Genomic DNA, 22,300 nt, shown 5'->3' with positions numbered 1-22,300 from the left:
ACGAAAACCAAGACAGCACTTGACCTGATAGCAACCGTAAAGCAAGTTGGTGGAAACGTTCTAGTTTGGGGGCTGCTTTGCTGAATTGAGGCCTAAGTAGCTCACTATCATAGAATCCTCATTGAATTCTTCAATGTACCAGAGCGTACTTGAGAATAAGTTTAGAATATCTGTCAGAAGATTGAAACTCCACAAAAAGTGGACCTTTTGACATGACAATGTCCCTAAAGATACCAATGAATGGATGAAAAGAAAGAAGTGATGGGTTCTGTTATGGTCAAGTGAAAGCCTGGATGTGAATTCCATTGAGAAGCTGTATTGGGGGGGTAGGGGCTGAAAAAGGCACCCCTCAAACATCACACAGCTGAAAGGATGGACGAGTAGAAAACAACATCACAGGATGGCAGGCAGTTATAGGAAAATGCTCACTTGAGGGGGCAATACCAGCTAGGAGACCCAAGTGTGCACCTACTATTTCCACAGCTGGAAATGGCATCTCTGTTCATTTTTCATTGATTAAGTCAAATTTTGATTGTTTTATTTTCCACTTTCATTTGAAGATACAAAATGAAGGATCAAATTTTGATATGTACAGATATGTTAAGAAAAACAAAAGAGAAAAAACAGTTCATGGGGTGTATGTACTTCTTCACATGACTGTAGTAGAAGCAGCAGTCTTCTCCGTATTCCACTCACCTGCTGTAGAAACAGGCCGCGAACAATTGAACGTCCACAGAGTAAGAATGACATGATGCACAATATGACCACTATCACATCAAATGCTAGCCGGGAATAGTTCTCTGCTGCAAAAAATGAAGACAAAATAAAGCGTTAGAAGGTGGGGTGTGGAGTGTATATCAGAAAGAACAGAAGAAAATACTACTAGTGCTAGATGGATCAAGCTACAGCTCGGTCAAATCAGGAGCCCCACACTGTTGTTGTTACGTCAACAGGCATTGTTATTTAAGGCAGCTAATCCTCCCACAATCCTAATCTTATGAATAGAGTAACATATAAGGCCAAATGAGAAGCTCTTCAACAGAGTGGAGCTCTGGAGGTCTCCAGTTTGGGTCTATTTGGAAATTCACTTGGATTCAGCAGCAACAGAAAACAAAAAAACCAAAAAAGTAAGTTGCATGCTTTCAGCCAGGTTTTTGTTTTCCCTCAGCTTGTATTTCTTTTGTTTTAAAACTGTTACTGATATTTTTTAATTATTATCTTTTCAAGGATTTGTGACATTTCTGTTGTCCTTCTTTATCATTTATTGTGCTCTATACCTTTAAATGTGCAGCCATTGCTTGTGTTTTAAGAGAGAAGCCCCAGGAGGCGGGGCCACCCTGACATCACTATTGCTTTAGTCCTCCCTCGGGGAGGGACTAAGCTGTAGTTCACTGAATTTTGAAGACGTCATGTCATTTTCTAACCCACTTAACCCAGACCATGGTCACAGGGGGTAACTAGAGCATATTCCAGCTAGCACAGGGTGCAAGGCAGGAACAAACATTGGGCAGGGAGCCATTGCAGAAAGCCTCCAGCGACGAGCAAACACATACTAGGGCCAATTTAGTGCCACCAATTCCACTTTTCCTGCATGTCTTTGCACAGTGGGAGGAAACCCAAGTAGACACGGGAAGAACATGCAGACTCCACACAAGGAGGACCTGGGATGCGTGGCAGCAGTGCTACAACAGTGCATCCCGTTGCAAGATTCATTTCTACCTATTACTTTTTATTATTATTTCTGGTTTATTAGATTTTTCTTTCTTGATCTTGGATCTGTATTGGGATTGTATTTTTGAACTTGTTCACCTCAGATTGCCTTTTAGGCAAATATTTTTTATCCTTTTGTGCTTTGTTTTCGCTCTTTCCTCATTTTTGTTTATACATGCTAAAGCCGTAAAGTCACACTGTTTGGATAGTTTCTACAAGCCAGAGTTTCATGGTTCCTCTCTCCCTTATAAGACATTTCTGGTATATTTTGGGACTTTTATTTCATTTTAAACTTTAAAAGCTAGTTTCCCATTTTGGGCCTGCTTAGGCCGAAGCCTACAGGTAGTAATTGGGAACTGGTTGCCAGGGGTAAAACAATTTCTAGGTAAGCCAGAAAAGGTCCTGGCCTAATTTACGGATCTTTCAGGAGGCACTACATCTTATTTCACCATGTCTGTGTCCTCAAACCACTGCAAACAGAAAATAAAAACAAGTGCAAATCCACCTACTGCATCGCCACCACAATCATTCCTTGCTCTATCTTGAGCACTTGTTGTGCCCTTAAAAATTTGTCAAGAGTCTTAATCCTGTGAGAAAGACCAAGGTGTCATTATCTATATCCAGACAGTGTATAAAAGTGATTAAGAAGCAACATAGGATGTTAGGTTATATAGCGTCCTTGATATGTGAATTACAAGTCAAGGGAGGTTAGGCTTAAGCTACATAACACATTGGTGAGATCTCAGCTGGAGTACTCCATGCAGTTTTGGTTTCCATACTACAAAAGAGCAAGACACTGCAGCAATAAAGAAAAGCAACTGGAATGATTCAGGACTTGTGACATAGGAGTTAAGATATAAGACTGAAGAAGCTAAACCTTTAATTAGAAACATTAGATGCAAGGCGGACGCTACCCCTGAATTGAATGCCCACAGTTAAGAACTGTTAATTAACGCAACACTTGAACTGAATTATCCCAGCACTGGTTTGGGCAGATGGCTTTAATAAAAGCCAACTCTAGACAGACAATGATTGCGAGATTTCAATCCAGGATGCAGGGCTTGTGAAGCAGCAGTGCTACATTCTGTCGCACTTTGCCACTCTGTTCAACTACCGTATATACTCACGCATAAGTCGGGTCTTGAATCCTGAAAAATCAATCATAAAATCAGACCCCGACTTACTCGCCCGTTCAAAAATGCAACACTTAAATTTTATTTTTTACATCTTCTTGCCTCTGAGAAAGCAGAAAAAACATTATTAACTGTAATGATTATAAGTATCCATCTATCCATCCATTATCCAACCTGCTATATCCTAACTGCAGGGTTGCCCGGTCTGCTGGAGCCAATCCTAGCCAACACAGGGCACAAGGCAGGAAGCAGACCCCAGGCAGGGTGCCAGCCCACCGCAAATGATTATAAGTATTTAACTCACAAAATACCAATGACTGGATTTTGTATTAATCATGCTGCAGAGAGCTATACTTCTATAGGATTTGATCTTCATTTAGGTACGAAAGGAATTAAGTTTAAGCACAGAATAATTGAATTATTAAAAATTATTAAAATTATTATGATTATTTAAAATTATTAAAAGAATTGTCAATTTTTACATGCATTTTTTATTACTCTTTAATTTAATATTGTTTTTGTATCAGTATACTGCTGCTGGAGTATGTGAATTTCCCCTTGGGATTAATCAAGTATCTATCTATCTAGAATATGAGACTGACTTACATTCTTCTATGTGAAAACGCTGACCTCTTGATATTAACAGAACACACTGTGATATTATAAATCAATGTGATCGTTTCCTTCACTCTTGCTTAAAATATAAGATAAAAATGTAATTTATGAATTAATAAATAGGGATATATTAATCTAACCAGACAAAATCTAATGAAGATATTAAAGCTATAAGAATGTAGTTTCTTTATAACTAACGCAATGAACTTTAAGAAAACTGCGTAAATTGGTTTTGTGTGCGTCTACTGAGAAGGGCACATTCCTTAGAAATGTGAGTGCCTGGCAGTTCTCTGTTTCTGCTATACACCTGTATGTCATAAATTAAGATGTAGCCCTAATCTGTGGATGATCTCAAAATGAATTGTTATGTTTTTTTTCGGTTCTCTCTTTGGCTAATGAACAGGCTAGGTGATAAAGGAGAGAACATTTTTTCTTTTAGGGCAGTCTGCCGAAACCCAAACAGTGGCACTGAGACTTTGAGGGGGTCTGCCGTCTATCTCTAACTCACCAAGAATAAAGAAATTGCTTTTTATTTTAAATTGGTTTAGATTCCCGTTGTTTGTCGACTTCAGTGCTCACACCTCCTTCAATCTCGCATCAGTTTCTCAGACACATCGAATTTTGTTGCAGCAGCACAGTTACCAATTTCTTTCGCTACTTCAACAAAGTTTAATTTAAAACCAGCTTATTTTCTTCTGATCACACGCTCCATCGTAGATAAGGGATGCTCTTACGATAAAGGTGCATGAGGGTGTGAGATACAAAAAACACCAAATGGTACAAACGTTGCTTCAGAGTAGTTCAGGTATTACTGTGTGGTCACGTAGGCACAATAGAGACAGAGAGAGAGAGATTAGGAGCACACGCCGATACAGCACATTGCCACACCCACATAGGGAAAAAAAGGCTGTGTGCTCCGTGGTGACTCTCTCAGGCGGGCATTAGCATATCATAATCTCTTGGACCAATAGCATGAGTTTTCTGCATTTGACTTATACAAGTGATATTATAAAATACCAGAAACTACACTGCAAAATCAAGCCCCGACTTATCCGCGGGTATATATGGTACTTTTGGCATAAAGGCATAGAATAAGAGTGCCTGTACTAGAAACACATTGTACAAATCGCAATGATTTGTAGACCACAAGTCAGAGGTCTGGTTTATTAAGTTTGCTTTGTGACAGACTTGGGGATGAACTTTCATTTTAGACAGACAGGTGTACCTGTAGTTGCACTCAGTGATTGTCATTTAAAGCTTTTCTTATAATATTCAACAGGCATCACTGACCACTTAATGAAGACAGACTCAAAAAGTCAAGGATGTGTTCGATTGTGACGATTGAATTACATAAATACATTAATGGCAGCTGTGCCACCTAAAAGAGGAGTATAAGCCATGCTCAATACTAAGCTTTCACGTGGCACGGCATGATATTAACTGGCAAGTCTGAAATGCACAGCTTAAAAGAACAGGTCTCCAAATTATTAAACAAAATCAGAGTGTGGAGAAAATGTAATACAATACATAATGAAAAGGGATGAAGCACCCTTAAAAACTGAACTGTACTGGAATTTGTTAAACAGAGAGATGGAGGAGCCGGTCAGGACCAGGCAATGTTAGGAGGGTCTTTAATTTGGATGGAAAAATGGACAGCCTGTGTGTAATACAAATGATCTTACCATGGCCGGAGACATTCGGGTCCTTGCACTCCTTAATAGAGGCCTCATTATTCAGGCTGATCTTCACTCTGCCACTGTGGGCTTTGTTGTCGAATGTGATCTTGAATGCGAGATAAGAAAGTGTGGGTCACTGTTAGGATCAGCACAACAAACAAAACTGGTCTTTTTTTTTTGTTAAGAGATGAAGGCCAAAGGTAAAGATGCTGGGCGACTGGAGTAGAGTGTAAAATTTAGGATATTGCAGTGAATTAAGGAGGTCTGTACCAGTACTTCTAGGAAGAAATGCCTGTGTTTGGGCACCATGGGTCCTTAGAAGATAACAATTTCCAACCCACTCCAAATCCATTTTAGGATTGTGGATGGGTCGCTGGAACCTATCCTGGTAGCACTGGGTGAAAAGCAGGAACCAGCAATCCATTGCAGGGCCCACTCATTTATAATGGGGACCAATTTAGTACTGCCAATTATCCTAACCTGTACGAATTTGGGGATGAGAGGGAAAAAAACAGATTTATCTGGAAGACAAGTAACATAGACATAGGGAGAATGGGCAGACACTATAGAGACGACACAGCGGAGTGGGATCTGAACCCAGGTCACTGGAATCCTGGAAGCCACAGCGCTAACCACAGCTCTATTGTACCACCCATTAAATATGAAACTTACTGTGATGGTGAATGTGTAGCAGTCCGGAACCTCATTGTTTATGATCGTCTGAATGTTGATGGCTTTTAGCTTAAATTGTATAGTCACATTGATGAGTCTGGGAAGGGAAAAAAGTGTCATACATGAGTCACTCATCCTTCAAACCACAGATGTTAGCTACCAATAAGGAGACAATTATGACGATCACAGGCCTTTCAGCCAAACACTGCTTGCCGCTTCCCAACCACCTAATATGCACACAATATCATAAAACTTATAACGGACAGCTGGGTTCCATGCCCGGCTGGGACGCCCCTGCTGCATATGTTCCGGGGGAGTAGCCATGGGCTCCTCAGTACCTACCCTGGGACGCCTGGTGGCAGCCTCCCTGGGTGACATGGGTGCCTCAGTTTCCCGCAGGGCTCCATGGAAGATGGAGTTCTCCACAACCCTGTGGCCGCCAGTGTGTGCTGCATGGATCCTGGAGCCTGTATGGACATCTCTCCTTTCCGGGTGGGCTATAAAAAGGGCCAACATCCACCACTCATTAACCAGAATCGGGAGGAAGAGGACGAGATTGCCTGAGAGGAGTGGTGGTGGCAGAGGTGGAGAGTTCTGTGTATTGTTGAGTGCTTTTGGGACTGTGTTGGGCTGTGGGACACGGGGAAGGTGTGCCCCACAGCTGAAGATTGTGAATAAAAAGTCTTTGTGTTCTGACACGTGCCTCTGAATAAATCTGTGTCAGGTCAGGCGCCTATATAGCGCCTTTATCACAACTTGAAATGTAATATGTGCTGTATGCCCTGGCAACTTATTCCAGGTATGTGAGACTCTTCATGTTAAGAGAAACTGTTATTGTTTTGTGGAATTTTCTCCCTCATCCAGTTTCCATCTGTGTTCTCCCTGAGGATCGGATTTTTTCAGTAACATTGAATCCATTATTCTTATTCCCTTGATCATTTTAAAGCTTTTCATCATGTCTCCTCTTAATTTCATCACTAGCCTCCCATGTAGGACCTTCTCAAAGGTTTCATGGGTGGCTAAGCCCCAAGAGAGTGCTGCTAGTGTCTCAGATTGTGGCAAGAGTGCCTTTCCTTTGCGTGCAAGAGTGTTTTCAAATGGATGTGGGTGACTCAAAATGAAAAATGAGGTTATGCCAATAAAGCAGTGTGCACTTCTTTAAGACAGTCTCTCCCATGTAATGCACAAGTTAAATTAGGACCATAACCTCGTGGGGAAAAATGGAGAAAAACTTCAATAACAGCTGAAAAGGATGAGACATCTGAAGCTTCTCTTCTGTCTATTCATCTCAACAAACACTCATTCAGGCCCCAGCAATCACATATGAAAATTCCTAACAAAAGACCCCCACCGTCTCAGTTGTATCCCTCAGCCTGCTTTATCGTGACAATACAACTACTGCTACTAATGAATGGATCTTTGAACTGCCATTATGATATCTCTTAAAGAAAAAGTCTTCATCTGGTACTGTAATATTTTTTCCTAAGCTAAGCGACAGCCATGTAAAGTCAATTCTCATTATACTGTATATGGGGGTAACGTTTCTTAGAGACACCACAGATACGGGGAAAAAAAAATACCATGAAATGAATTAGAGATAACTAAAAATATACTTTGGACATCTCACAATGGTCTGGAGGTTATTTAAAGAGATCTGGAAATGTAACAAAGATATCTTAAAATGTATCTGAGATATCTTCAAATAGCTTCCTGTCCATTTCCAGATATCTGAGATGCATTATAAGATATCTTAAAATACAAAAAGCCCCAATGAAGATACAGGCAATTTTACAGGAAGTCACGTTGAAATATCTTGAATTGCATTTCAGATATCAAAAAATGCCTACAGACGTATTCTGAGATATCTCGAATTGCACGGCAGCTTATTTTAAGATACATCGTATATCTTGAAATGTGTTTGATATATCTTAAAATGATTTTTTTCATATTTGAGATATCTTAAATGCACTTTGATATACCTCTAAATGTTAATTCAGCTTACCATATAGAACATCTAAAATATAATGATTCTAAATCGCTAGCCCACTCATAGATGGCTCAGAACAAGTGGTGCTGAGCACATTTGCACGCTATCAGACATCTGAGGGAGTAAAACATATGCATGTTTCAAATAAAGTTACTAACAAAATAGGAACGAACGATTGGTGACCCCAATTTCACTAGGTCGTGGCTCCAAGTTTGAGACCCTTTGGTCTATTAATCAGACTTCAGTGGTTCCTTCAATTAGTCCATTTAGTCAAGGCTTTACTTTGCAATGGTGATGGACAGCCTGACAGACAAAACTAGACAGGAGTCCCTGTGGACTGTGATGTTTGCGGATGACATTGTGATCTGTAGCGAGAGTAGGGAGCAGGTTGAGGAGACCCTGTAGAGGTGGAGATATGCTCTGGAGAGGAGAGGAATGAAGATCAGTAGGACCACCAAGACAGAATACAAGTGTGTAAATGAGAGGGAGGTCAGTGGAATGGTGAGGATGCAGGGAGTAGAGCTGGCGAAGGTGGATGAGTTTAAATACTTGAGACCAACAGTACAGAGTAATGGGGATTGTGGAAGAGAAGTGAAGAAGAGAGTGCAGGCAGGGTGGAGTGGGTGGAGAAGAGTGTCAGGAGTGATTTGTGACAGACGGGTATCAGAAAGAGTGAAAGGGAAGGTCTTCAGGATGGTAGCGAGACCAGCTGTGTTATATGGGTTGGAGACGGTGGCACAGGAGACAGAACTGGAGGTGGCAGAGTTAAAGATATTAAGACTGGCATTGGGTGTGATGAGGATGGTTAGGATTAGAAATGAAGACATAGAAAATCAGCTCAGGATGGGAGACAAAGTCAGACAGGCGAGAGTGTGTTGGTTTGGACATGTGCAGAGGAAAGATGAGGGGTATATTGGGAGAAGGGTGCCAAGGATAGAGCTGCCAGGCAAGAGGAGAAGAGGAAGGCCTAAGAGGAGGTTTATGGATGTGGTGAGAGAGGAAATGCAGGTGACGGGTGTAACAGAGCGAGATGACAAGGACAGAAAGAGATGGGAAAAGATGATCTGCTGTGGTGACCCCTAATAAGAGCAGCTGAAAGAAGAAGAACTCGTCAAGACTTTACTGCTATGGACACGCTGTGGCATTTATATCTGATGTGATGGTCCACTGGTTTACACCAGCACAGAAAGTAACACATCAGCATTTATGAAAGATAACAAAACCTAACGCATCAGTGGAAGGAGGCAGTATACTCACTTGTGAAATTTAAGAGTGAAGTTCCTATAGTCGTAGTCATCTTCGGACCTTGACCTGGGGTTCACTCCAATGCATTCTGTAAGACAAGACTCAGTTGTTAGCCATCTCAAATTCTTCCTATTATCCACTAATAGCCTTACCCACATGAAGGTAAGATGCACTATCAGCATTAAGCCCAGCACATTACACCTCTCTCAAACAGCAAACAGTCACAAATCAGAATCCCCCAAGATGCACCTGTCTTCACGTGGGGATCAATGTCGAAGGTGTCGTTTCCAGGGTCAATGCTTCCTTTCTTGTAATATTGCTGGCACAGAATGAGGGTACTTTCATTGGCATGTTTACTATGCACATAGGCATAGCGGCCGACTGTGGTATTTGGGAGTGCCAAAAACTAAAATAAAGAAAAAAATAAAGCAGTTAAAAGAAACAGAGAAGACAGTTGGAGAATTTTGTATCTATGAAATACAGTGAGGGACTGGGCCATTTTATGGTGCTGCCCATTCTTAGTAACCAGATGCGATCCTGCACTTTTGTTTGCTTTTTAATCATATTTTGACACAGAGAATGGCATTCTTGTGGTGAAAATCGACAGAAAAGGCCACACTAGGATACTGAATATCTGGCACAAGGCACAGTAAACCATAAGGGAAAAAGTGAAATGGGAAATGCTACTCATGCAGTTCTGTATTGTTGCAAAGATTCTGTTTTAGCAGGTTTTACCAGACACGTGCAAAGTGACAGACATTAATTAGCACTTTTATTATTCACAGAGCTAGCTGCTTACAGTAACCTGAAAAAAAAAAAAAAAGGGAAGTGGTCCGATTAAAACCGAGGAGACTCAGCACAAAGCTATCTTTGTTCAATTCACAGTTGCAGGGTGACAGTTCCTATGCTCCTGGGTGCAAAACAGGAACCGATTCTGTGTGAGTCACGCTCATGGCAGGCCAATTTAGAGTCACTGATCAACCTACCTTGCATATTTTTGGAAACTGGGGGGAAAAAAAGGACAAAAAAAAAAAAAAAGCAAACATATACAGTAGATGGATACCCGTGCCATTTAGTATTGACTTTAAAATACCGGTTATGGTTTACAAAGCCTTAAATCATCTCGCTCCATCCTATATTTTGAAATGCCTTTCACCTTACACTCCAAATCGTAACCAGGAGCGGACTGGGTCTCAAAACCTCCTGGTGCACCCTTCAACAAGTGAGGTGACGAGGTCAACCTACTCGGCCCACAATTCATTGTAATTTTCTTAAAATTTGTGATGAGTGCCCGGCTCGCCACTTGGTCTGAACCTATGATATGCACTCTACCTAAACTGTTGCCAAACTTAATCTGTACACTGTTTTTTAGACTCAACTTAATATTTGACGACATGCTTAGAAATAAAATGTAATGAAAAATAAAAATTTAGTAACACGGCTTACACGTTATTAGAGTACATGTCAAATGTCAATGTCATGTCCAAGTGCCAGTACCCTAGTAGCTGCTCATTTACAATGGAATAAATGATAACCGAGATTATAATGAAAACCTCACATGATTGAAATGTTCCATTAACTTAACGATAAACTATTAATGTTCTGTCCTTATATGCAAAATTCCTATCCTGTGCTTTATAACTTTATTTCATCATACTAATAATCGCAGCTGAAAACCACGAATTATCACTCACGCAGACGACCAAAGAAGAATAAAATGCATAATACATAATCTAAACTAATTATTAGTACCAGAGAATTTAAACACTAAATATGAGTTAAAATAAATTGCAATAATGTATATGCTAACCGAAATAGAAATCGGCAAAAGGCAGTTTTGACCAATTTTTTCGCTGCAACGTTGTGTACTGACAACTAAAACAACTTGATGACATAATACGGTATATAGGACTATAGAAATGGCAGTACCGGACAGATAATGTTTAGCAGTTTAGAAAAATAATTTTAATGTCAAACAGTAATCAGTACATCAAATATATTTAATGAAACAGCCGGCCCATGACCAGACCAGAGTTTGCGGCCCACCAGGCATTGGCCAAATGCCCTAATGGCCAGTCCGCCCCCGACTGTAATCTTAGATCTTCATATGAGGGTCTGCTTATAATTCTAAGAGCTAAACTTAAAAGAAGTAACGAGGAGGCCGTCTGCTGTTATACACCTAAAATCTGGAATACGAGTTTACCGATAGAAATTCTCGAGGCTAATACAGTGGAGCACTGCTAAAAACTCATTATTTGAACATGGCTTTCTCATAGCTTCATTTTAGTTTAACCCTGATATTCTGTATGTGCATTTAGATATTTTTTTTTGTGGCTCCTTAATCTGTTCTAACCCCTACTTTCTCTGCTGTTCTTTTTCCAGTTTTCTGTGGTGGCGATCTGCGCCCCCACCACCTGATCAAAGCACCGTGAAGTCCCTACATTGATGGATTGAAGGCCAGAGGTCCAGGTGACCGTCATCATCTTATTCTTCCACGTGGAGCCTGAAAATTGATGTTAGGTACAATGCTTAGAGGGGGCTTGGCGGTCTCGTGGGCTCAGAACCCCTGCAGATTTTGTTTTTTCTCCAGCTATTTTTTTTGGTTTGTTTTTTTCTGTCCTTTCTGGCCATCCGACCTTATTTTTATTCTTTGTTAATTAGTATAGCCTAATTTTACTTTTATATATTTCTTTTCTCTTTTCATCCTGTAAAGCACTTTGAGCTTCATCATTTGTATGACAACGTGCTATAGAAATAAATGTTGTTGTTGCAGAAGAAACCCTGGCTGATTGTACAGTCCTGTTAAAACCATCTTCATAAAGGCCAAATTGACTGAACGTCTGTAAGATTACAACAAAATTTTAGGGCATAATTTAGATTTCAACCTTCAGAATTTAAATCCTGCAGCCACTGTGATTGTTCAGTGGGTATTAATGGCTTGTCACAGACCCATAAATGAGGGATCTGCAGAAAAGTATGCAACCCAATTCTGTTACAGCTAATACAGTAATTTAGTACAGAACTACTTGAAAATACCAATAGGGTGACTATGTGTATTTGCTGCACTCCTCGTTGCAATGAGCCTCATGGTTAGTAATCCATCTCACAGTATAATTAAAAATTGTGATGACTCTGCAGATACCAGTATAATGTGTCAAAACACTAAGTACTTTTATCTTTTCCAGAGTGCCCTACAACAAACATTTTATTTTTGAAATCCTTGCATTCTGAAATCACCAGTTAGACGCATAAATTTTAAATATTCAATCAGGGGAACCCACAAAAAATGAACAAAACCAGTGCATAGAAACACGAGACATAAATCTGGGCCCAGAAAGCCTTACTTCATGTTTATAGGCCAAGGAATGTTTGGAAAAAAAATTCAATTTTTCAATTATGATAAACTGGACATCTTTAGTAATATGGGAGGAAAAATCTTCCAGTACAACTCAAGAGTCCTGCCACGTGCAAAAGTTCACTGACAACACTGCTATCGTGGGCTGCATCAGGAGTGGGCAGGAGGAGGAGTACAGGAACCTAATCAAGGACTTTGTTAAATGGTGCGACTCAAACCACTTACAACTTAACACCAGCAAAACCAAGGAGCTGGTGGTGGATTGTAGGAGGACCAGGCCCCTCATGGACCCCGTGATCATCAGAGGTGACTGTGCAGAGGGTGCAGACCTATAAATACCTGGGAGTGCAGCTGGATGATAAATTGGACTGGACTGCCAATACTGATGCTCTGTGCAAGAGAGGACAGAGCCGACTATACGTCCTTAGAAGGCTGCCGTCCTTCAACATCTGCAATAAGATGCTGCAGATGTTCTACCAGACGGTTGTGGTGAGCGCCCTCTTCTACGCGGTGGTGTGCTGGGGAGGCAGCATAAAGAAGAGGGACGCCTCACGCCTGGACAAACTGGTGAGAAAGGCAGGCTCTACTGTAGGCATGGAGATGGACAGTTTGACATTCGTGGCAGAGCGATGGGCGCTGAGCAGACTCCTGTCAATCATGGAGAATCCACTGCATCCACTGAACAGGATCATCTCCAGACAGAGGAGCAGCTTCAGTAACAGACTGCTGTCACCATCCTGCTCCACTGACAGACTGAGGAGACCCCACACTATGCGACTCTTCAATTCCACCCAGGGGGGTAAACGTTAACATTATACAAAGTTATTGTCTGTTATACCTTCCTCACACTCTCCACCTTGCATTTTTTAACTTGCACTGTGCTTTTATTGCTCTTTAATTAATATTGTTTTTTATCAGTATGCTGCTGCTGGAGTATGTGAATTTCTCCTTGGGGATTAATAAAGTATCTATCTATCTATCTATCATAGACAATCCAATGAAGTAATAACTACACATAATAATGAAGAGCATCTTCAAGTGTGAACCCGACATCTGCTACTGAGCAAGCACCAGAACTTTACAATCTCACAGAAACTGCCTTGCTCAACTCCAGGTTGCCCAGCATCTACTCATTTCCCGCACAGATTTAGTTCAGCTTCCAGCTGTAATTTTTCACCTAGCGTCATATTTGTTTCTTCCTCTTAAAACTTTTGTAAACATGTGTCGTGGACGGCCGGGATGCCTCCATGCCATAAGGAGCAGGGGAGGACATGTGACCAGAACATGACCTTGCCCAGAATGTTAGGTGGCAGCCACCCTGGATGTCAGCAGTGCCTCAGACTCCCGCAGGGCTCCATGGGAGTTGGAGTTTGATACAACCCTGTTGGGGTCTGTGAGCACTGCTAGGGGGTGCAGCAGCAGATGCTGAGCCCTGGAGCACACCTGGAAGTGCTGCCGGAAGTCCATCACTGAGCACCTGGAGTACTTCCGGGAGCCTTATATAATGGGTCAGTGGACACTATTTGGTGTGAAGCTTGCCTGGAGGAGAAGAAAAGAAAGAAAAGGAAGAGAATTGTGGTGCTGTGTGCTTTTGGGACTGTGTTGTGGCTTGTGGGGAAACGGGGAAGACATAGACATAGCCCACAAGGGAAAAAGAAAAAGAAAAATCACGTGTGGAATGCCTGTCTGTGTCGGGTAGGGCAGCTGGTACAACCCCTGGTGGTGCCACACATCTTAAAAGACTAGTTAACTGTGCATCAAGGGAAAGAACAGTAGCCAATTCTTTAATCTTTATTCTAGGGGGCTTCTTTTGCCACAAAGGGCATAAAATCACAGGTCAAATTAGGTGAAGGCCACCAACATGTCAGCAGTTCTTCTGTAAGGCCCTGCTCATACACAGGCTGTCTAATCTTAACTCTCCTCCCTGGATTCCCTGGAACAAAACAAGTACTTTAGTAGACAATTAGCCATGTTCTACCTTGTTTAGAAAAAGGAAGAAGATACAAGGATAACGAGAACACTTGGAAATCCATGCCATCAAGTACGAGAGATCAGATATGAGAATGCTGATTAGCAGGCAGAGCGGGTTCTGGCTTGAATTAGTTTTGCTGTGTTACGCCACTTAAAATTGAGGCTTTGGCTTGTTTGTACTTTAGAAGGATGACACAGTCAGGTGACCATAATCCCAGGATTTCTGTTGCTGTTTTTGCAAATGCTCATCATATGATTTTGCTTATATCACCAGGAACTGTTAAAAGTACCCTGACTTTTTATGCCAAAAGAAAAAAAAAATTTCCAAAACTCAAAGTCAGGTTTGCTTTGTGGTTTGTTATTTTTGTTGCACATCTAGGGCAGTCATAGCAGAGCTATTTCTGGTGCTGCACTCCCTCCTACCATATACAGCTGACACCCAGGCCATATAGCGGTAAGTTTATTATGAATATTTCTAACCAGTGCCCCACCGCCCTAAAATACCCAAAATGTGAAGGCACAGACAGACAGACAGACACTGTTTAATGATAGATAGATAGATAGATAGATAGATAGATAGATAGATAGATACTGTTTAATGATAGATAGATAGATTGATAGATACTGTTTAATTAGAGATAGAGATAGATAGATACTCATAAATAAATAATATTATGACAAACAACAAACCCCTCTCAAATATACACCAGAAAAAAAAGAAAGCAAAAGAGAAAGAAAACATGAGACTAGGCAGTTACAGTCGCAAAGAGGCATTATGAAGGCATATTGTCATTGGTATAAAGTAGCCCCCCAGCTGTTTCTTGACACACTTCTGCTGAGCAATTCGGTGGCTGTCATCAGTGTTGATGTGTTTGTTCATAATGGCATTCAGTTCTGTCTTAGTTCTCTCCTCCTCTTCCTGCAGGTGGCCCAGAGTGTGTCTCGTAGTCAAGTCTCCCTTTAATAAGCTGATTGATTTGGTGGACCCCTCTTTAAGGGATGCTATCAGCTCGGCACACCATACTGGCTATCAGAGTAATAGAACATGTACTGCGTGTCCCCACTCACATTAAAGGAGTGCAGTCTCCTAAGATTAAATAAAGTCTTCTCTGTTGTGTCTTACACAGTTCCTCTGTGTTATCAGACTGGTCCAGTCTGTCATTAACGTGACCCCCAGGTACCTGTAGGAGTGCACAACCTCTACATCTATTTCCTGAACAGTGACTGGACGTAGAGGCTGTTTGGTGTGACAAATGTCAAAAAGCAGTTCCCTTGGTTTTGCTAATGTTAAGTTGGAAGACAATTCTTTCTGCACCAAGAAACAAACCTTTCCACATGACTCCTCTCCTCTCCTCTGTCTCATCCCTCTTATCGATACACCCTATGAATGCAGAATCATCCGAGAATTTCTGCAAGTGACATAACCTTGTGTTATATTTATAGTCTGAGGTGTACAGAGTGAAGAGCCGAGCAGACAGGCCTGTTCTTTGTGGTGCTCCAGTATTGCTCACACAGTCCTTGAGGCTCACACACTGTGGTCTGCTCGACAGGTAGTCCATCACTCATCCACCTCCAGGTCTCTGAGTTGACCCCTTAACAGGGATGGCTTGACGGCACTGAAGAAATTAGAATTCATAATCCTCACAGTGGTGCTAGATTTATCAAGCCGTGTAGAACAGGTAAATAATTCCATCTTCCACTAATGTTTGTCTGATAGGAAAACTGCAGTGGATCCAGGTGCTCTACCACATATCATCCATTCCATTTAATTCTTCCTGGTCAGGGTCACCGTAACAAGGCGCAAAGATGGATGATCAGGCCTTCCCATTCCCAGTAGCTGTGACAGGTGGCCAACAGAATGGAAGGACCCTTGGACAGAGCATCGGTGAGGCAATACCTCCCCTGGGACACTAGAGGGAAGCCCTCCTGGGCAGCTTTGGCACCATGGATTCCCGCAGGGCACGCTGGGAACTGGAGTTTGGTTCAACCTTACTGGGTTCTGTAGGGGCCGCCAGGGGGACCAGCAGAGAGCTATAGTGGACTTCCGCCACAACCTGGGAGTGATTTCAGGTAACACTGATGAGCCACCTGGAACACTCCCAGCACCTGAATAAAAGGTGCCACCTCACTCCATTCGGGAAGCCAGAGTCGGGAGGTGGTGGACGAAGCTTGCCTGAGAGGGAGTGGAGGTGGAAGAACGGAATGAAAGAGGAAGAGAAGGAAAGTAAAGGACTGAGATTTATATTGTGCTTAGCTACTGTGCTGTGGGGAGAGAAATTTTTGTTAAAATTATTTTGACTTATTATCTATGTATTGTGCTCCTATGCTCTCTTGTGCTCCTTGTGTTTTGAGGTTGACACCCCAAGATGTGGGGGCCACCCTGAAGGACCAAACTCATTCTTGAAATTCTGAAGCTGGGAGCAGAGCCATCAGTTATTCATTAATGTTTGGAGCGGTCAGTGTTTCTTGGGAGTATTGATTTTGTCTGGCTTCTTGGATTATTGCTTGTGTTCTTGAGTTTTGCTCTCTTTTTTATGGATTTGAACTTGTTCACCTTGGATTGCCTTTTTGAGCAACTTCTTTTGCCATAGTTTGTGTGCTGCCATTGTGAGGCCTCTAATAGACCCACAAAACCAGCCCAGGGCCTTCTCTAGCCTGACTAGTATAGGCCTCACCCTAGGCATTCTGACCTCCCAACTCCACAGCCAGGTGTAGGGCCTGCCCAGGCCCCAAAAATTCAGTTCAGATTATTTTTAAATGTGCCTATATAATTGTTTTTTAATGAAAAGGGAAGCCATTAAAAAACATTTGACTTGAGAGAAATGCCCACAAAGAATCTTCATAAAAGAAAAAGAATTTAAAAAATTTGGACGTGAGTGTTAGTAGGCTTTGTGCCCTACTACCCAAGTTATCCCAAATATTCTATAACGTTTCATCAATTATTTACTTCTCTGATGCTGATCTTTCCGATGGTAAAATAGATCATTACAATAGCAATAGAAGAGAATAATTCATAATTAATTACAGAATTATGGTATTTGAGGGTTCATCTAGAGTGCCTCTTTCTCTTTCATGATTTGGCTCAAAAATTAATCAGCACATCTTCATCACATAATAGGCTTAAGTTTTGAGTCTGGCATTTTTCTCATCCAGCTCTAGACCGTCCTCAATGACCACGATCCCTTTAATTGCAGATGAAAATTCTCAGTGGGTAGTTTAGGCTGCGGATGAACCTGAATCAAAAGCAACTAAGTGAGTTATCTTTCAATGATAGCTGATTCGTATGACACGGAGAGCAGAAGAGGCTCTTTTTTCTCAGGAGTTCCATTAACTTGGGTAGTGACATATTTTGCATTTTCTGCACCTCTCTGATGGCCAGTGTTGTGTGGTGGACTGGTAACATCACTTCAAGAAAGGCCCACTGAATCCTCAAGCTGATTAAGAAGGCAGGCTCATTTACGGGATGCTCTCTGGACCCGCTGGAGGTTGTAGTGGAGGAGACTTCCCTCTTCTCTTTAGGAAAGTCAGAGTTTTTTGGTTTGTATGTTTGAGGATGGTTGTTGTTAATGTTTGTTATAATATTCCTTTAGCTTTTGCAAATGCTACATTTCCCTTTGGGACAAATTAAAATATTATCTAACTATCTATATGAGCTAGAACGTTTACTTTGAATGTATATTGTTCTACACCACAGTATTTAATACAAATTGTCATTTTCAATTTATTGCACACAGATTCAGAATAAAACTACAAACAGCACCAGCAGTGGTATTTAGCTTTGCACAAGACATGGTGAAATATGATTCAGTACAGCGTTTGTCCCCCAAGACTGATTAAATGCTTTTACGTCAGATTGATCCAAATCACTAATAAACTGGAAAGAAGAAATATCTGACCTGGACTACAAGAGTTTACAGTACAGTCTTACCCTTAAAATTTGACCCAGATCAGAATTTGCAGTGCAAGGCCCATAAGACAGGTCTTCGAACCACATAAAGATATTGTAGCTGCTGAACACTATAAATGTGGATTTCGCATTTCACAGATTCTTAACTTCACTTGTTGTTTGTTCTTTGATTATTTACTTTATGGAAAGGCACACACAGCAGTGTACAATTTGTCTGTTTGAGGTGTTTATTTCTTGCATATATGGAGCACCCCACATAAAACTTTGCATCTCAAAATTAGGGCCTCTCTTATGATAGGTGCCAACTTTCCCATGGCCATACGTAATATCTGAGATGGGCATATGGCCCAAATGAACACATACAGATAGCAGTGATTAAAATACCCAGAAGGCCATTGCCCTCTGTTCTGTTACAAAAAGAAGGAGAATAATTAAATAAGGACTTTTGAGAACATCCAAATGACTTTTTTTACTCAGCTAGCAACTATGGGATGGACACTCTCAGGGACTAAGATGGATGCAAGCACTTGCCTTCATAATTGGTCTGATTAAATGGTACTGACCACCCGTAGCTCAGTTAATTGAATTGTTTCACTGTTACTTGTTCTGATATAGGACGCATGTTTATATTAGATGTTTATTGTTAATTTGTCACAGCTGCATATTTTATATTTTGTATGGTTGCTTAGTAATTTGTGTCTGCTGTGTCACTGTTTTCCGTACTTTACTGTTGCTGCATATTTCTGCATAAATGGGTTTAGCAAGAAATACAGGGTGAGTCAAAATTATGTTAACATTTGAATAGCGGAAACAATTTATTCACAAAACATACTTCATATGTACAAGATGATTTACAGGAATATCTCAACCTGTTGGCCGCCATCATGTTCCACACTTGTACCATAAATTGTCCACAAAAATTGTATATTAAGTATATACACAGCAGTACCATTAGTGTTAACCCTGTACTTTTCATTCTATAAGGGGCTGCGACAACAAATTGAATTTAACGGCCAACCTGCAACATCTTTTTTTCCCCAATCCAAGATGCCTAGAAGGAAACGGTCATGGATGCAAATACTAGAACAATCTAGAGGAGAACAGGCCATTCGGCTCAACAAAGCTCGCCCGTCTTATTAACTTAATTACAAACAAATATGAAACATCACCCACCTGATCGACTGCGTAAAACATGCTGTCATAGAAGTCTGCTTGTGTGTACACGGCATAGGTGTCATCACCTCCATCTGCGTAGTTCTTTAGAAAAAGGTGCTTGAATGATATGGTGTTCTCCTCTTTAAATGTCACAACCATCTGGTTACTGAGACCAAAGAGCACCAGCTATGGGGGGGAAAGACAAAACAAGACTGCGTTATACACACAGGACAAAGACCACAATTCAAAACTTCAATTCCTTCATGACCGGTGCTACTTTTGCCTAGGTCAGGGTCATAGGGGTACGCTGGCCTGGAAGACACCCTCAATGGAATTGCAGATAAAACACTTTAGGAAAAACGGCATATACCATATTTACGTGTGTACCACACGCGTATTTTTTCCCGAAAATTAGGTGTGTGTCATACACGAGGAAATGTAATTCTGTAATGTTTACTTCTTGTGCTTGTGGTCTCTGTCTCTCTCTCTCTCTCTCTCTCTGTCTGTCTGTCTACGCACGTCGTAAATGGGTCTAAACGATTTTCGCGACCTTCTTTGTAAAAATTAGGGTGCGCGTCTTACACGAGGGCATGTGGTACACGAGTAAAAACGGTATATAGAAAAAATCCTAAAGCAGGCAGAAGTAACACAGATAAAAGCACATAGATAAAAAGACCACCATCACAACAAGACTAACATAAGTGTCGAAAACGGAAATGCATTTGAAAAGGTGAAAAAAGGAAACAAACGAGCAGACATAAATGAAGACCTTCAGTTCACACAAGCTTTCATTCTGTCATCACTCAAGGCTGGCGTTAGGTTGGTGGGAGAGGGCCAGGCCTTGGCTGGTACTTTTATTTCATGATATTTATTTATATACAGTTGGGAAAATAAGTATTGAACGCAGGCGAGTAGTTTCTTCATAGAGGATGCATCTTGAAGCTGGCATTACAAACAAAGGCTCATCCACCAATTATTAAATTAGCGTGTTCAATACTTTTTCTCTGTGTCATTCCGCTTTATTACACATACTTTTATTCATGGCCTTACGCATCACGAATTCTTTATATTTGTGGATTTATTGAGTTAATACCAATGTCTGGTGAGAATTTCATGTGAATGGCCTTATTGGAAATATATTTAGTGAAAAAAATGCTAATGATTTCAATACTTATTTCCCCCACTGTATTTAACAAAATTAATTTATTTTGCAATCAAACCTTCATTAACAGACACAAGTTAGTGACATATTATGGGAACAAATCAAAGTAAAATCCCAATAACTGAGAAATTGTGAAAAATTACCCAGAGACTAAAACCCTGCAAGCAACTCAGAGCCATTGCTATTTAGTGTAAAAATCAAATTGAATCTGATGATTTCATTATAGCCATTTTCATTTATTAAGTTATGACGCACAGTATGCTATTCCAAATATATGCCTTGCAATTTGCATTTTTGTTTAAGATGGTTCCTAGATGTCTTAAATTTTTTGAAACATATTTTCCAGGATTTTGTAGACCCTAATAATCCATTAGTTATCTCTTTTTTTCAGCAAGTTTTTAACAATGTTGAAAACAAATTAAGTTGTTCTGCAATGCCATGTTGTTTCGTTACGTGTTCTGCCGTATTTATTGAGACTTGCTAAAGCTGAAGGCGGACACCAAGAATTGAAGTCGAGAAACAGTGTAGAATATTCACAGCTAAATGAAGAACACGTAACCAGAAGCAAATCAACAAAACGTTAATCATTGTAAGAAAACAGAAGGATATTTCGTAACCCTAACAAGAATGAATGCTACACTTGGATACATGACACCATTATTATGACGCTATGAGGTGAGTGTCATACACTTCTTGGTCATCCAACAATGTGGATTATCCTTTCAAAAAACGAAGTATTTTGATTACGAAATATAGTTCTGTTCCCTTACTGTGATTAACATCTTGTCGATTGTCCTCTGGCTGACGACGATTATGCAATAACTGTTTCTAGATGAAAATTCTTGGCTCAAGTCCTGAGCTAGTTATTTTATTCACATCTTCCCGATTATTATTCAAGCTAACATTGTTATTTTGATTTTGCGACTTCAAGATTTCCTCTCCATTCTAAACTGTTGCCACCCAGACCAGTCCGTGCACATATAAAAAAATGACTTTAGATTTCTATTGGTCTCTTATTTGCTGCGAATGCAAAACGTATTTATTGGATTTCTGGCTGGCATTTAGAAAGCTACAAAAACATTCCCTTTGCTAACAGACAGCCATCTTCTTCTTCTTCTCCTCCTTTACTTATCAGAAGCCTTTATCCAAGGTGACTATCCTTTCGTGTATATTTCATTAATAATTAGCTATGTGAAGCTGATGCTCTTCTTATGCATTGCAGTAGAGTGTGGTACCGTGTTAGCCATAGATTGATACAGGAGAAAGTAGGGTGAAATGACACCTTTTATTGGTTAACTAAATATATTACAAATGCAAGCTTTCAAGGCAGCTAAGGCCCCTTCATCAGGCAAAGTGTAGCAAAGAAACTGAAAAATACTCTCGCTTATATTGGGACAGCAAAGTGATTTTTTTCTTTCATCTTAACAACCTTTTTGTTCAAATGTTAGCAAAATGAATACACCTGAGATGAATTAACCCTGAAAGAAGAAAACAATGAACTAATAAAATGAGTATATATATATATAAGTCAAGACTTGATTTTATCGTATAATTTCTGGTATTTTATAATGTCGCTTGTATAAGTCGAATGCAGAAAACTAACGCTATTGGTCCAAGAAATTATGATATGCTAACACCCACCTGAGAGAGTCACCACGGAGCACACAGCCTTTTTTTTCTATGTGGGTGCGGCAATGCGCTGTATCAGCGTG

General features: G+C 40.6%; 1 protein-coding gene across 1 annotated transcript in view; it reads right to left on the bottom strand.

Annotated features, from left to right (window-relative positions):
- The window catches only part of mcoln1a (mucolipin TRP cation channel 1a), a 55,230-nt gene that overhangs the window by 11,142 nt on the left and 21,788 nt on the right, over positions 1–22,300 (bottom strand). Inside the window, exons 3-8 of the mRNA XM_039770434.1 lie at positions 19,445–19,612; positions 9,288–9,444; positions 9,051–9,126; positions 5,807–5,903; positions 5,141–5,240; positions 697–803 (exon numbers count right to left, since the gene is read on the bottom strand). Coding sequence (XP_039626368.1) covers positions 697–803; positions 5,141–5,240; positions 5,807–5,903; positions 9,051–9,126; positions 9,288–9,444; positions 19,445–19,612 — 705 coding nt within the window. The remainder of the gene's footprint in view (positions 1–696; positions 804–5,140; positions 5,241–5,806; positions 5,904–9,050; positions 9,127–9,287; positions 9,445–19,444; positions 19,613–22,300) is intronic.

The sequence above is a fragment of the Polypterus senegalus genome, chromosome 12 (genome assembly GCF_016835505.1).
Source record: "Polypterus senegalus isolate Bchr_013 chromosome 12, ASM1683550v1, whole genome shotgun sequence".
Classification (NCBI taxonomy): Eukaryota; Metazoa; Chordata; class Cladistia; order Polypteriformes; family Polypteridae; genus Polypterus; species Polypterus senegalus.
The sequence above is the reverse complement of the archived record's forward strand: the minus strand, read 5'-3'. Positions and strand labels throughout refer to the sequence as shown.